Source organism: Corticium candelabrum, chromosome 17, assembly GCF_963422355.1.
Source record: "Corticium candelabrum chromosome 17, ooCorCand1.1, whole genome shotgun sequence".
NCBI classification, from domain to species: domain Eukaryota; kingdom Metazoa; phylum Porifera; class Homoscleromorpha; order Homosclerophorida; family Plakinidae; genus Corticium; species Corticium candelabrum.
The window spans coordinates 1,652,352-1,669,571 of record NC_085101.1 but is presented as its reverse complement, the minus strand read 5'-3'; the positions used below and the strand labels follow the sequence as shown (position 1 = coordinate 1,669,571).

At 43.0% G+C, this 17,220-nt stretch overlaps 1 protein-coding gene across 1 annotated transcript; it reads right to left on the bottom strand.

Annotated features, from left to right (window-relative positions):
* Positions 1–4,194: 4,194 nt before the first annotated feature.
* LOC134193521 (uncharacterized) lies at positions 4,195–16,133 on the bottom strand. Its single transcript, XM_062662349.1, has 11 exons — positions 15,518–16,133; positions 15,224–15,456; positions 10,950–11,192; positions 10,491–10,886; positions 10,172–10,417; positions 9,343–10,111; positions 9,088–9,281; positions 8,178–9,019; positions 7,923–8,124; positions 7,708–7,863; positions 4,195–7,644 (listed from the first exon to the last, which is right to left on the bottom strand). The coding sequence occupies exons 1-11, from the start codon at positions 15,909–15,911 to the stop codon at positions 4,516–4,518; spliced, it is 6,804 nt and encodes a 2,267-aa protein (XP_062518333.1). The 5' UTR covers positions 15,912–16,133; the 3' UTR covers positions 4,195–4,515.
* Positions 16,134–17,220: the final 1,087 nt, after the last annotated feature.

The window sequence follows — 17,220 nt, the reverse complement described above, 5'->3', positions numbered from 1 at the left end:
GAGGTCTGTCTATCTGTCAAAATGAGAGATAGCTCGAATATGGATTTCTCCACTTCCATCACGTGGTTCTTCTTCTTGCGATAAATCCAAGACACTTACTTAGTCTCCGGTAGCAGCAAATTAGGCTCAACCGCATCTAGAGATAACCATGTCGGTTTCTTCGACGAGGCCAGAATGGTATTCGCGTCGAGGGCTTTGCTGTAGCATCGAAGTAACCCAACTCTATATGGTGCCTCTACTTTCATTGTTCTTGTAAAAGGATAGGACGTCCACTCGAAGGACGGGAGAGCCGCTAAACCAGAACACAGGCAGGCCACTGTACCGCACGTTCTCAGGCTGTTGTCGTCCACGATCGTCTTGGAGGGTGCCACGCGGATGCCTGCCGCCTTTTTGGTCTATGCTTGTGCGTACCATGCGACGAGGATCTTGCCCCTTGCTCGATTGGCCACAACCACACAATGATCCAATTGTCCAAACAGGTTTCTCAGCTTTTGTTCCTAAGGCTACACCACGAATAGTTCCGGATGGTCTGGTTGCGAAACGAGTTTGAAAAACTCCACTACAACATCCTGGGCCGTCGTCTTGGAAAACTTGCTACTTCGACAAGCGTAGAGCGACACCTCGATACGTGTTCATTCTCGCTCTTGGACGTCTGGATGGAGAAATGTCTTGCACAGGTGGTCGCTGTGACAGTCCATATACTCGCACAGCTTGCCATCAAATTTTTCTGCATGTCCCCTTTTCAATTGGGCAACGATTTTGTTGCACACCTTTGTCCGAGTTGTGTATCCATTGATCGAGCTATTTAGCCACGTGCATACATGTTTCTCTACCGAATTAATGTTGATGAAGATGGTCTGGTTGTCGAAGTCCCATCCGTTGTTGCCTTTATTTTTCACTTGAAATATGTAGACTTTGCATAGGTGTTCTACCAAGGCCTTGCGATCGAGAACTCCAGAGAAATCATCCTGGGTGTAGTCCATACTTTAGAGTCCATAGAAAAAGCTGTGTAGGCTCCGTTGTATCCGGGGCAAGGCTTCTTAGAGTTCGACCATCGATACGTTGGAAATTCGATCTTTGCCATGAACAAGCCATAGGGTTCGCTCTTGTTCCGCTTTATCCACGCACTACGAGCAGCCGCAGTCATATCCCTCTCGATCTCCGCGATGGTGCTTCGTATTGTGGCGCCCATCTCATCGTTGAGTGCAGGTGTGTAGGAAGGGCACCCCGATGTGTCGTGTGGGATCTAGAGGTTGTCGAAGAGCACTAAGTATCTCCCACACGATATATATCGATGTTCTATCCATAGTCGCCTTCGCCCGTCGTATACGAGATCTTTCCTCGACTCGCGACGGTATCCTCTAGACTAAGGTATCCAAACGGCTATAGGTCGTCCACGAGCACCGGCAACTTGACGTGAGGATGGAGATGGGTCGGCTCCCGGTTTCCGTCGAGATAGTCGACATTGAAGATGTTGGTGAGGAGATCGTTCTCGTACGCGTTCTCCGCGACCAAATACTCGGCGATGCCCTTCAGTGCACGACGACCCATATCGGCGAACGTGTTCTGGATTACAGTGTTCTGTCCATCTCGTGTAGCCTTGGGTATAGTACCCCGTTCTCCGTCTAGTACGCGTTCGGCATCTAGTGTGTCCAACATAGTAGCGACACCGTTCTGTTCTCTGGTATATCTAGGTCTACATATTTTTCGTTAGCAACCTGTACACCGTGGCCGGGAATAGTAGCGAAGCCCTTCTGTTCTCCGGTTTTTCGAGGTCTACTTATTTTTTCGTTGGCAACCTATACGCCGCAGTACGACATGGTAGCAAATGGTTTTTCTCGACTTCGTTGTATATAGGACTAGAAAAACTTAGTTTGGCAATCTCTATTATCGCAGTAGCGCGGTCGACCGCGAACGACTCTCCCTGACCGCAGGACAAGATTGCTTGGCGACATACACAAGTTTGGTAACGTGGTAGGACACGGTCGCGAACGATCTCTCTACATATCTACCGGGAAGGAATGTACAATTTGAATGCTCGCTAGATCCCGATCCTCGTGTGGTAGGTTGGATGGTGGTTCTCCGATGGTTTAAACGTGGGTTAGACGGTAGGGCGGATGGTAGGTGGCTTCGAGCTAGCGAGGAGTCGACGTAGAAGAGGGTTGGATGGTGGAAACAAATTGGCAAGGTGGTTGCCGAAAGTGTTGCCAAATCGATGTTGCCAAACATTTCCTTTTGCTCTTGGAAACCTCTCTGGCCATTCACTGTGTGATAGTCTTACCGATATCGATGTTCTTACCGTAGATCGACAACCAGCAGTGCCATAGAGCAACATCACCAAGACTCAGAGGGCTGTGTGGACCGACAATGTTCTTCCGACTCAACTCTAGATCGTTGATGGTGAAAACTTGAAGCCCGGTTTCCAATTTGGGTATACACCCGTGATATAAAATAGCTCATACCCTAGAATGCTCGCGGGAATAGTACAATTAATCATTTTACGTCTAGCCACGTAAAACTACCCGGTTAATACATTTGACGAGAGGTAGCGGGTGACCAGATACCGCCATAGTTATCGCGTCGAATCAGTCACAACTGCCATTGCACACAGATTTTGTTGCTAGATGTTGTGATGTTATTTTCTAATAGGCCGTGGATACCCAGTAAGGTGTGCGACCTAGATGGTTGTACGAGCTCTGGTAGTGTATCTGGCGTCACAAATGATATCACATGACACTCCCCATATTTTCGCAGACTCGAACGGCTGAACAGCCACGTAGGGGGGTGTGAGCACACCCGAAGAGGATTAAAAATATTTGGAGGAATAGATGGTATCATTTGGACGCCAGAAATACTACTTGCGACACCGTCACGTGACCGTAAAACCTAAAGCAATAAATTACTTTTAATCATGTTTAGCGAAAGCTGTTTACCAGGTCCAAATTTAAAAAGTTTAAACACTAAGGAAAGTCAAACTTTAAAACGTATTTAGACTTCACTGACGACACGCTCCTTGTCTCGATATATACTGTAGGTTACAAATCGAAACAAATTTCTGTTTACGCCGCTGTTAGACATTAATCTCTTACTTTTTTATAAGTTGCTGCTGGAAGGGGGAGCTGACGATGATTTCACGATAGCGAGCTTATTTTAGAGCTGCGATATATATATATATATATATATATATATATATATAATTTATATTTTGCAATACCCAAGTACCCAACATCCCTCCCAACGTCTCTCCCGAATCAAGTAGCCAAATCCCAACAACCAACATCTAAAACTTCTAATTGCATACGTGCATGTAACATCTTGGCGTTGTAACACCATAGTTTTACAGACAACTGTTCTAATATGTTCTTTAAAGCTCGAGGAAACGGTACCCTACTGATTGCTGATGTCTTTGAACATATTTCTTTCAAAGTCGTCAGAGTGAAAGATGATATGAAGCCCAGAGATTCAAAAACCAGTGGATAGAATAGACCACCTGCTGTGGTAACATTGGTTTCATGCCTGTACTGGTATCTTTTTCGCATTCCGCTGCTTCTGCTGCTGCACCAGGACTGATCGCTGCTTTCAATATAGAGGAAAGCTGCAGAGTTACGGATTGTAACATCGAAATATCCAGGTCGACCATCTATGAAATCTGCATGATATACGTCTCCTGGAATCATAACCTGAGCAGGTCAGTTCCTTTTTGACCTTCTTGTTTTCAACAAGCAGAGCTTGGAATATTACTTCACAAAGAGCATTGTGACGTTTCAACATAAACACGAAGCGGACCTCTAGGACAGCTGATTATGTGGTTTCCAAACGGATCAATTCTAGCGCCACAACAGCATAAAACGGATGATGGTGAAAGAGGAAACATCGGAATGCCAAGCCATGTCCGGATCACAATTACGAATTCAAGCGGAGGAATGGTGAGGCCTAGATTGGGGTTGTGTGTGTGTGTGTGTGTGTGTGTGTGTGTGTGTGTGTGTGTGTGTGTGTGTGTGTGTGTGTGTGTGTGTGTGTGTGTGTGTGTGTGTGTGTGTGTGTGTACCATTACATTTCGTGTGGTATAACATGCAGGTGTAGAATTCTTTATCGGTCAAACCTTAACGTCTGCATACGCAACTTTGCGGCAAACTTGTTGTCTCTATGCATCGACCTGTCTTTGCTGGATGCTGATACTCCGACAGATTTGGTTGTTTATCTGCTACATTTTCAACAAAAGTTAACCTAAGCAACGAAAATAGCACATTGTCACCAAGCAAACGATCTAAGCATTAGCCTATATGGAAACACCAATAACACATGCTAAAATATCTAGTTGACGTCAAAGCTGAGAATTGTCGTGAAAGTATTTCTTCTTAGTCATGATACTAACAGCAATGTGGTTAGAACCGATAATAATACCACAAGAGCATGCAGATCTAATATATAGCAGAAACTGTGCTGCTCTCGCTAGCAAACCTGCTACAGTCATTAACATGAAAACAAAGACACTGTCACAGAAACATTTAACATTTATTGACTGATTATTGGTTGTGACGCTAATGGTATTTCGGGCTCAACTCTGTTTTGACCACGTCTTGGAAGAGCCTTCTGTTTCCCAGCTTGTCTCCTGGCAAAAGTAACTTCGTCTCCCTCTTTGAGAAGTCCAATTGTTGGAAACAATCCCTCTCTAGGACATGCAAGCGTCGATTCGTGTTCTTGACGTTGCCCGTTGTAAGTAAAGTACACGGCACACTCGTTTTCCCTGTTCCTGCTGTAGTCAACACCACATCCGAGGGTCACTCCTGGTGACCCCGTTTCGTAGACTCTTCGGCCAAATCCGGTACCTGCAAACAAGCACCCGTCGTCGCTGTGATATCCAACAGAACCGGGAAGCCATCCGGGCATGCAGTCAAGACGATAGTCTTTCGGTGCTAAGCCTATTCCTACGGCTCCTTCATGGCCAAGATTGTCAATAGTTACTTCAAAGTACGGTAAAGCTTTAGTAACTCTGTTTACCAGTTGTACGACACCAGGACGATGTGTATCGTCATTTTTGTACATCAATTTTGGTGTGTTCTTATTTGTAGAGATTCTTTCTGATCGAGAAAATCCTGTGTCTTGTTCATCATCCTCTCGCTGAGCTGTTAAAATGATCTTGATTGTTTCACCCGAACTGTGCATGCCAACTGTAGGATAGAGGTCGTCTGCATTGTTATCCAACAGTTTTCTTTGGCCAATCTCTTTGCCATTGTGAGTAAAATAGACGGTAACCGAACCTCTAGTATTCTCGGCTTTCTTGTCTATTCCACAGCCGATAGTATCGTCTTCAGAGATATGGCGAGGGTTAAAGAATTCTTCGTTTAAACCGTTGTAATGCAGATATCCGTCATCACAGTGGAAAGCGATAGAGTGTTGAAGCCAGCCAGGCTGACAATCGAGACGATAGCCTTTCTTTGCCATTCCAATGCCTATTGTGCTTTGCTCTCCTTTGCTCAAGATTTTAACTTCAAAGTACTTTTGGTCTCGCATGTTCGTCTTGAGCTGTATACCTCCCACATCGTTCCACATGTTGTCGACGAAGTGAATCCGATCTCCGGTGATTCTGACTCTTTCATGATTAGCTAACTCTTGTGCTATGCTTCGGATTGCTGTAACATCCCATTCACCGACGACTGGTGACGTATCGATCTGCACTACTTCTCCGGGAGATTCCATGCTCACCGTTGGAAACAGACCCCCTCGAATTTGTACGACCGTGTCAGTGATACGTCGTCTGTTGTGAGTAAAAAACACAACAAACTTTGAATAGTTAACGCTACTACCGGTGTGGCGACGACTCGCTATGTACTCTTTTTGAGTCTTTGCAAAGTCGATTCCGCAGCCAATTACATCTTGCTCATTTACTGGTGCGCATTGTATTCTAGTGGATTGATTTCCATTGTATAGATGATTATCATCAACATGCCATGCTACAGATTTTAGACTGCCGGGTCTATAGCTAAGATTATGCTCTCTTGTGGCTAGTCCAATCGAGACGGCACCTTCCTGTCCGTAGTCTTTCAGTGTCACTTCAAAGTAGGAGAATTCTCGACTAATCTGGCGACTGACATCTTGGTACACACCGGTACTGCCCGGGTGACCTACAAACTTAATCATGTCTTCGTGGACGTAAACACGCGCAGACCGGTACTTTACGGCACATCCTCTTACGCTTAATGTTTGTGGTGGCGGTATCGTGTCAAAGTTGAGTTTTACTTCTTCTCCATAACTCATCATACCAATGGTTGGGTAAAAGCCTCCAGTCGGAATGTCCAGTTCAAATTTGTCAATCAGTGAGTCGTGATTACGTGTAAAGTAGACGTTAGCCTTTCCGCTGATTCCGGGTACATATTCTATGCCACATCCAATGACATCGTGACGAGAGGCTGGTAAGGATTTGGACACTAAGGGTTGTTTTTCTGGTACACCCATAAATACGTTTCCATTATCGCAATGGAATGCGGCTGACCCACTCTTGAGTCCAGGCATTGTATTCAATGGATATGTCGCGCTTGCGATGCCAATTCCTATCGCCCTCTTGCGCCCCATGCAAACCAACTGTACTTCAAAGTAATTGAACTCTGCCTTCATAGGACGACTCAGATCTTGAAAGACCCCAACACGTTTTATGCATTCGTCTTGTCCACATGTGTATGATACTACGTGGTTGCGCTCATTGTATTCAATACAATCTCGCTTCCATCTGGGATTTTTAACGTAAGTTAGATGTGTTACTCCTGTACTGCGTGGCTTCCATTCGACATCTAAGTTCACGACAACCTTCTCTCCTTCGCTGCCCAGTCCTATCGTGGGAAAGAAACCACCATTGGGAACACCTGAAATCTCTTTACTTCCTATCTCTTCTCCATTGCGAGTAAAGAACACTATAGGCTTCAAGTCAAAGTCTAGAGTGGTAGCGTTTAATCTAACCCCACATCCTATTATATCTCCTTCTTGAGCTGGACATGCCAGACTTGTTCCTTTCCCGTTTTCTAGATACAAATTGCCATCGTCACAGTGATATGCTACAGAGTCGTCATCCCAACCAGGCATTCTATCTAGAGAGTAAGTCTGATGAGCAAGTCCCACACCGATCCAACCCATTCGACCATAATCGACAATGGTCACCTCAAAATATCTGAATTTCTTTGACATCGGTTTGTCAAGAAACTGACAACCTCCCATACCATGTTTTTCACCAATTCTTGACGCACTAGATTGGTCGGCATCATAGGTCACTCCTTCACATCGAACTCTCCTTTTTTCACCATTTATATCAGTGAACGGACTATCTAAAACATCGCTTTTACTCTTCGCGTGACATTTGTCTTCTTCGGTTCTACTTTGCTTTTTCTCATCCTCTTCTGCCTTCTGTAGACGACAAAGATACATTTCAACTCTTCTCATCAGTTTAGAAAGCTCTCCTTGGAAACGAAATTCTGATTGCATTTCGTCTGACTTTCGTACGTTTGGGTCGCCTGATTCTTGCAGTTTATCTTTTTCGTCTTTGTTTGTATGGTCACTTCTACTCTTACCTCTTCGGCGTGCGTAAGATCTCATCATGGACTCAAACGTGGAACCTAACTCTAATGGCTTTCGCTTCTGGTCTTGCTTCTTCCGCTGCACATACGACAATAATATATAATATTCTGTTTACTTCACTCACAATATAATTGAATTTACTTTTTGCCAACAGTGCGTCAGTACGTGCACAGGAAATTCTATAGCAAACAACGTAATGAGATAAACAAGGTTGAGGGGAAGAGGGAAGCTCGGTGAGTGCTTTATGTTTCTAATGATATTTGTAACCGCAAGATTCCATACGAGGTCTCCATTTTCCTAGAAATACGTAAATTTTTATTACACGAAATAATCACATTTAGAAAATAATTCCTTACGGTCTTTACTCTGTCAAACGCAGCATCGATCAAAGCGATGAGCATGTTGAGAAGAACAACAGCAGACACTAGTAGCCACAACGCAAATATGATTTCTCCCACTCTTCTCTCGAGCAAGAGTGCTTCTTGTTCGTCTGCAAGATCAGATTGTGCTATATTACCATACAAAGACCAGTACATCAGTCCAAAAGATGGCCACAGCCTGTAACAACAATTTATTCAATTTGGAATTATAAGTTGTGACTGTTTACTTACCCATTAAAATTGTCTGGTACAGAAACATTTCCTTCCTTGAAGTCAACCGTATGTGCCCCAGCAGTGTAGGATCCAGAGAGTGCAATTGCGAAAGCAGCTAATATAACTCCAAGAATGACGACGAATGACACAACTTCTCCTGATATTTCTATAAAGGAAATTTGGATTGGCCCGAGTTTACGGCTCACTTGAGAATAATGCAGAACTCGCAGGAAAGAAACTCCTGCTGCTACAGCAAACACATGCTCTGAAATGCGCATCATCAGCAAATTGTCTGCTGGAGATCCCACTATTCTTAAGATGAAGAAGCAGCAAAAGAGGAGAATGATGGATATGTCTATAACATTAGTGATGTTCAAGTACGATGTCTCTTCATTAGATATTTGGTATATCTCTTCTGCAATCATTGCTGTGATGTACAACAGGATCACCCAATCGATCCACGTGAGGTTTGGTTCGGTAGTGTAGTAAGCTATGCGAGTGATCACAAATGCAAGGAATATGAAATACCCAATCATGTCGCTGCAAAACGTTACAATAGGATATCTTGCTGGTGCAATTGTAAGACTTTGAAGCAACCATTTTCTTTGGCTTGTAGAATTGTCACTTTGCTTACTGCAGCAAGCAAGAGATTTTAGCCAAAAATATGGCAGACAAAGCGACTGTAGCAAGAACAAAAACACAAGCGTAGGAAGGTGGTACCATGTAGATTGAGTCACTCTTCCGGGTTTCCATTTGTAATTTTCTTGTTTTTGTTGGAGTTCGCTCTTGTTGTCTACATCTTTAAATTCTCCGTGGAACTTTCGCAATACCAGTTCACTGAGGTCGCTGCTAGCAAGAAACTATAATCATGGAAACAAGTATGTATAGTGTTTGGAAATCTCAACATCAATTGCTGCTGAGTTCTTACTTTAGTCCATCCAACTCTTTCTGCATCAGCAATGTCGTCACTACTAATTAGCTTATTGATAATGTGTTTGTACTTTTCAAACTCAGCAGTTATCAAAATGGCCTCCATCTCCAACTTGCTGATGAGAAAGGTCCAAGTTGATATCTGTTGTTTCTCAGATGATACGGCACTTGCTAAACCATCTTCCTGCAATGCTGCAATAGGTAATTTGTACACTTAATGCTACAAAACTGACAATCTGCTGTCATTTCTTACATGTTTCAGCGGTAGTCATAGTATCTTCTAATGTTGCGTGACCATTAGGTTGTAGAGCTGTACTGTCACCAGACTCTAGTTCATTACAAAGCAAGTCATCTGTTTCGAGTTGGCCGATTGTGGAATCCGGGTGAGAGGACGACGTTATACTAGAGCGCTCTTGACAATAACGTGCAAGAACTAGAAGAAATCTTAGAGGGTCTTTGCTATGGGCAATTATGTCTCCAGACAGGAATAGTAGCTTGAAATCATCCGCATTGTCATGCATACAGCCATTGCTTAGGTCCTCCACAGTCGGTTGGTAACCATTCTGTAGTAGAATTCTTACTTTATTCTTACGGAGATCCTTTTCTAAATGGTTGTTTTTCAATACAAGACTAAACGCAGTTTCTTGATATATGTTAGTAACAGTTTCCTTGGCTTCTAGTGTTCTCGGCGTCAAACTTTGCAGAAGAATCTCACTGCACTGATGTTTGCTCATGGCAGCAATATGAAGTGCAGTGTTTCCATTCGTAGTTGTCCACTTGTACAATTCGATGTCAAGTTCGCGTTTATTTGTACAAGCACGCAAAAGGTCATTTGTAAATGTTTCTGACCGAGCAACTGCGTGCAGGAAATCTTTGGGTAACTCTCTTGTAGAGCATTGACGCAGATGTTCAAGTTTTGTAGCACCTTCAACTTTGGATGTAGCTGCAGTCCTAAGCAAATAGTTCCATCGAAGAAGCTCGAGGCTCTCACTGTGGCTCTTCTTGTCGATTGCAAGTATTACCTAACTCACATCTTTATTAAGACAAAATTTAAACATGAAACCTCGGACTGGTGACTATACCTTTACCATTTCTGCTGAACCGTCTTCGACAGCTGACTTCAGCATAAAGAAATAGCATGCTTTGATAGTCTGATCACTAATGAATCGCCTCAAATCGTTGAAAAGAGAGTGACCATTGCGTCTTCTGCATAATTCTGCTAATGACGACTTTTCATACTCTCTCTGATTAGCTGGAGCAAAGCATGGTCTGTCAACAGAGAGCCATTTTAAGAGTAACTGAGAAGGCACATCCATTCTTGATGTCATCTGAAAAATTACCACAAATTGTATTTGACACAGAAACGGCATTGTCTGAACAGCTGCTTGACATTATTCTTACCAGAAGTCTAAAAGGTGTGAATCCTTGTTTGTTGGCGACATTTGAACTACTCTTTGTTAGCAGAACTTTCATAGCCTTTTCACTTGCTTCCCAAGGAATTGTCCTCTCTGCATAGTTTTTAACAACCTTGTGCAGCGCTGTATCACCTTTCCTGTCTGTTTGATCAATATAGACATCTTTGCTTAGTAAAAATTCGATCAATCTTAGTTGAGGAGGCTTGCTTGCAGCAGCAACATGCAGCAACGTGCATCCAGCACCGTTAGTCTGAGACACATCAACACCCCTGGACACAAGAAATTTGACTTTTTCTAAGCTGTCGTGTTTGGAATTGGCAGCGTCGTGAAGGAGAGGTCTTGTGCCGTCTTTTCTTAGCTCAGCACCCATGTTTACAAGCAACTAGTTTTGAAGAAAACTTTACTATGAGAAAATACGATAGAAATATATAATTAATGTATTCACTTTGACTGTCTCGCAAGATCCTCGTTTGACTGCTTCCTCCAAACATTCGGGAAAACAATTCGGAGAAAGTTGGTTTTTCACGCGATGTAAATATCGATCACCGTCAACCGTTCTACGGCAGAGATGAAGAAGGGACGCCTTGATTGCTTTGCACTCTTCGTTCTTGGTTCGGCATTTAGAGTTGATACTGTCAAGTAGCTCTTCTAGCAAATTGAAATCAATCGTGTCCCAATGCCAGTCGAACTGCAACAGATTACGACACTAACTATTGACCTAACATTTTTTGCAGTAAACTTAATTAATAATACTTTATCAGTGGCCTGTGCGCCTCTTCAACTAAAATGGTCGCCGTTATTGATGTATGCATGAGATACAGTTTGCTCTGGAGCTTTCGAAGCACGGAAAGATTCATCACTTTGTGATCTACCCACAACATTAAAAACATCAATAGATAATTGAGCCAGTATTAAACATCAATTATTGGGCAAGTGGGGTTATGACAATCATTTATCAACTCTTATCATTTTGCCCCTCTTCTGCCCTTTTTGAGAAAAGCACTGTTACAGTTTTACCAGAAGACGGAAGAATTCTAGTGCGCGGACTTGTTTCATTACTAATAGCAGACAGATCGAAGTTGACAATACGTGGAGTTCCACATAATCGCTACCTCGGTCGAATTTTCAACGCACACACATCAACGTGGAGTATTGCAATTAACTCACTCACAGACATCAACAACGTGTGCAAGTACATAAACAAGGTATGCGACACGACAGTATATTTGGCCTTGACCCGAATGAACGAGATCAACTGCTCTAGAACAGGTCGTTACGTCAGCATATATATATATATATATATATATATATATATATATATATATATATATATATATATACAAATGAAGCAACGTGGCGGATTTTAAGATTCCATTACATGATATAAATCAAAACGTTGAGCACCTCCGTGTTCATCTTGAAACGGACAGAGGGTGTTCTTCACGCCACAAACTGCAGCTCTACCGATACCATTTTATTCTAGAGAGGAACCACTGACAGCAAGAAGGCAGATCCTCATAATATCTTCGCATCCCTAGTCGGCATTCTCGCTATATCCGTAGCTGTCGCCCGTAACCGCATTGATTCGTTTGCAGTGGGAGGAGCTTAATCGACCAAGAAGCGGTGAGTGAGGGCGTGGGTGTTGCACATTACAGAAACATCGCTCGTTTGGCTACGAAAGCGAAGACAAAGGAGTACTTACACCAATCGATTTGTCTTCGTAAGATCGACTCATACAAGTTCATTTTTGTTAAACTTCCCCTTTAGGAAGCGTACAGCAATTGCAGAACTACTAAGACGCTGCAACATCATTGTTTGGAACAAAGGCGCGATGTCTTACATGCACGCTCTGGATTCTGTAGACAGAAGTGTTTGAGACATTCGTGGCAACTCCCAACCCATGCGCGGTCTACTTGCGCTACTCTCTGCAGTGGTCTTACAGAGGATTGTAGTGTTGATAAGGACATTGCTGCGAGTTATAAGTAACTGCGTCCTTAGCATGCACTCAGCCGGTCTTACTGTTAACTCAAGTCGATCTATTTCAAGGAATGACTGGCTAGTCCTAAATGCCGGCCAATGACTGAACTGTAACACAATACAAGTTCCCGGATGTACATACTACATCATTCTCCCCCTACTATGTGACTGATATTAACAATTCAGAGGTATAAAGTACAACACAATAATATAATCTACTAAAAATTCAGTCTGTCTGGTGCCTTTCTTCTTCTGCTGGAACGGCGGACTGGAGTCACTCCTTTGTTGGCACCTAGATTTGATGCTCTAGTTGGTTCCATGTGTGTCTCTAAGTCTTCTGGTCCTGTGCTAATCTCCGGTGATGGTACCATCGCGTCCTGTTCTATTTGTTTGTCAACTCCATCTTGTTGTTGTTCTGGTAAGTCTGGTGTGACATCCCACTCTTCGGGTTCTTCCGGCGATACCGTTACCATTGCTCTTGAACATGGTTTATCCGGTGGATGTACATATTTGGTTCCACTAGTAGGTCTTCTGGTTCCTCTCTTTCATGTCTTTCTGATTGTAAGGTTTTCCGAATCTGATCCAAATGTCGTTTGACTACCCTTCCATCATTCAGTTTGATAGTGTATGATAGGGGGCCTGTTTCGGACTGAACTACACCAGCTACCTAAGGGCAACCTCTGTTGTAATTGCGCACGTAGACTCCCATTCCGTTGTAAAGGTCTATCATACTATTTCGGTTACCCTTGTAGAAATGTTTCTGTTGCCATTGTTTTTTGTGTATCGTTTGCTCCAAGTTGGGGTGTAACAAATCTAAACGTGACCGTAATTTGCGACCCATTAATAATTCCGCAGACGCTATTCCTGCCCGTGGAATGCGGTGTATTCCGGTAGCTGAACAACACTTGTGTCAAGCGGTATGTCAATGTTCCTTGTTTTGCTAGGGACAGTCCTTTCGTCAATACTCTTACTGTTCTTTCCGCCAGCCCATTACTTGACGGATGATACGGTGCTGTTTTAATGTGGTCTATTCCATTCGATTTTACAAAATCGGTAAACTCGTGACTGGTGAGTTGTCTGATACCATTGTTTCAGGAATTCCATGAGTTGAAAAAAATTTTCTTAACTTTTCTACCGTAGTTTTCGTCGTCGCTGATTCTACAGGTTCTACTTCAATCCACTTCGTGTGTGCGAAATCCTAGCAAGGGTCCAGCGTAGTCCACGTGCACCCTCATCCACAGCTGATGGGGCCTCAGAACTCAGATCTCAGGATGGGGCCTCAGAACTCAGATCTCAGGATGGGGCCTCAGATCTCAGAACGGGGTATCATTGAACGGGATAACTCTGGACGAAATTCTTCATGGGAATTCTGTCTGGCTGATAATTCTTCAGAACGGAGTAAAACTGCATGTGAATGAGATATACTATAGTGGGTTTATGTAAGTGTTTGTGTTGCCCCTATACTGGGAACTACGTCATGTAAATAATGTGAGAAAAACGGGATTATTATTATACTCAATGATAAATTCTCAGAACGGGATACTCATGCAACAATATAAATTTGCATACAACGTTAAAGGAGAACCCTCACCAAATACTAAAACTTGTTAAAAGAAAGACACAAGAACTGGTATCTTCCTGCAGGAAACCTACGGTCCAGAGAGCCACAGAAGCAGAGAATCGGCAACGAGTTGTTCAGACGACTCCCCGTATGTACACAAAGTCTTACTCTCTCGAAGTAACTACTTTAGGTTTAACCTCACCAAGTGCTCCTAACACACCCAAAATTCAGCGAGACATGATCTATGAGCTAATCTAAGAAGGGCCTCCTTCTGAGGTTGTATTGCCACAGTCGATACTTGCGACTTTGGGGTTCCAGTTTGCTTTAGTCAATAAATCACAACTTGACACCATATGTCTCACAATCCTTACCTTGAAACGTGCACAGATATCGGTCTTCCTTGCTAAGCAACAATCAGAGGTACGCGTATGCCACATACGGGTACTAAACACGCCTACGCAGGTAATTTCAATGCTTTATTTCTTCGTTACGGTTAACTTCTGCAGTAAACGGTTGCAAAGGGTTGTGTCATGAAGTGACAGCTTTCATCTGAGAGATAGTTGATTTTGGTGAGAGTTCTCCTATAAATTAACTAACTACTTGTAATCTAATCTGCCTGTGCGGAGAACGGGCAATTTAGCTAGTTTAATAGCATATATAGTGTGCATTGCTAGCCATGCAGATAGCAGAAGAGTGTGTGATGTTACAGTATAACAGCAAAACATTGAAGCACAAACGACTTCTATATAGACTAGCACTACTTGTCTCTACTGTCATAAAGATTCCTTCCAAATGCGTAGTAATTTAAAAACAATAGAAATGTCAATGGAAACGTAGAATCCCATGCCCCATTTCCTACATCAACATTAGCACCGCATTGCCATGTACATGATTAGGATAGTGTGACCGATGAATGGAAATGTAACCTCTAAACGTTATGTTAATGTAGTGTGATCGCTGCCGTGGTAACAGTATCAACAAGAGGTCATGCACAAACTTGGCCTGGGGCTTCACGTGCGATCTGTAAGCAATCGATTTGATGCTCAAACTGGAAGTAATTGCACAAGACAAAACCCCAGTAGAAGACAGAGAGAGAAACCTTATAGGTTTGGTGGGATATGACTAGCAGTTTATATAGACAAGAATAGATCTAATACCTGTAAGCACTAAATGTTACTCACCAGATAGTCAATTGCATAGCGCTCATTTGCGTCTTGTGTATTGATATCCTTCAATTTCATGAGGTCGACAATCAAAAGAATGAGCTCATTTGGCATGCGATGTAGAAACGACAAATGAAGTACTGTCTGTTTACAACTGTTTGTCTCTTGGAGCACGGCCTCGAGTTTTCGCCTTGTTGATGGACGCGCCTCAGCAAATAGTTCTTTCAACTTGCGCTCACAAACAACTTTTTCTAGATAGTTACACATCAGTAAAAGGAATTTACTACATGCACTCTTAATTAATATGCCAACTTTTCTTCATCTTTTCAAGTTTTTCTGAAGGATCACCAGACTTGTCAACTGAGCTAGCTTTGTCGAATGATGTACTAGATTCCTCTGGCTTTAGCAGCTTGCTTGCTATCCTTATCCACGAGTCGACCAGACTGAATAGGTATCTTGATATCTTTTTGACAGACTCCTCGCTGCAATCGTGAGCTTGATCATCGTCGACGTCTGATTTATCTTCGCCATCTGCTGCATCTCTTCCGTCAACTTCATCTCTTGTATCAGTGTCCACTCTGCTATTCCATCCGCTTGGATTTGACCTGACTATTTCAAATGCCCTAGCGCTGCTCTTCGATTGCAGGTTGGCAATCACTACAGCTTGGAGCCTGCTGTCTGCAGCTGATTCGTATTGGTTGGCCATTGCAACTGCGTTGTGAGACTATCAATATCAATATACTGACTGGATCGGCTTTGTACACTCTAGGGTCGTTAGGTTAGTGGAATGCAAATTCAAGGTTATGTTAGCATTCCTAAATTGATTTGCATTGACGTCCTCCACTGTCTTCCTCTCTACATAGTAGGTTTCCCCAGTAGATCTGTTGGCATATGTACATGAAGATGAACGACTTCAGGCTTTGCTAGAAGGAACCCTAGTTGAAACTGTCTGTTACATTATGGAGCTCACGGCTAGTGGAAGGGATGATGTCCAGCGTCCTGAAACCTGGACAGTGAAGTTAGCTCCACCCAATGACCTCTGTGGAATTTGAACTCACAAAACGCGTGTAAGGACACCTCATCTATTTGTAATAGACGTACATCAATTAACTAGTGCTCCTTCTTGAAGCATTTCCATGGGATCTAGAACCATCACTGTGTGCGTGTGAGAAAATTCAGCATCAGCTAAGTAGCACCCCGAAGGGCTTTGGTAAGACTGTCTTCACGCACCCGGGTGGACGGCTTGCCATCGTTATTTATTCAAGCTGACCTTTTGACCTGGTGCTTTTGTAAGTAAACTATATGCGTAAAGTTCATGGCAACAATAACAATACCCTGAGACACAAACTACGGAATTTGAGTCTAGTGGGGCTTTGGTCGTTTATGTAATTACGTAAGACCGTCTTCACGCACCTGGGTGGACGGCTATTTATTCAAGCTGACCTTCACACTGGTGTTTCTGTATGTAAACTATGCGTAAAGTTCATGGCAACAATAACAATACCCTAGGAGTGAGACACAAACTGGGGAATTTGAGTCAGGTGTACTAACGTCCGTTGATCACAAGGACATGATGACGTTCGTCACGTGAGAGAGTCGAAATGTGACCCAGAATATGATTGCTGAGTTACAAAGCTCGAATCTCTCCAGTCCCTACATTTTTCTTGCTTCTTCCAACGTTTTGAGATCAGCGTGAGTTAACGCATGCACCTCTTAACTCATGATGCTAGGCATGATGCTCACTATTACATCATGAGTCTGATGATCAACTGAATCTATGCGAACAATACAAAAGGTCTGACCATGCACATGTGTCGAATCTTTATCTTTGAAATTTCTTTTTGTGTTTAGAACACTAGTTCAGATATTTAAGCATCCTGATTTTTTAACAAACTTTTAGTATATTGTTCGTCTTAAGCTTTCTTTTGACGGTAAAAGAACTCTACTGGCTTGACCATTTATATGAGCAGTTAGTTGTCTGACTTGCTGTGTTTTATACCATGTTGTGTATTTAG

Coding starts and splice junctions, on each gene's coding strand:
- LOC134193521 (XM_062662349.1), bottom strand. CDS start 15,911: ATGGCCAACCAATACGAATCAGCTGCAGACAGCAGGCTCCAAGCTGTA. Junction 15,457..15,517: donor ACTTGAAAAGATGAAGAAAA/GTTGGCATATTA, acceptor GTAACTATCTAG/AAAAAGTTGTTTGTGAGCGC. Junction 11,193..15,223: donor GCTATGCAATTGACTATCTG/GTGAGTAACATT, acceptor AATCTGTTGCAG/TTCGACTGGCATTGGGACAC.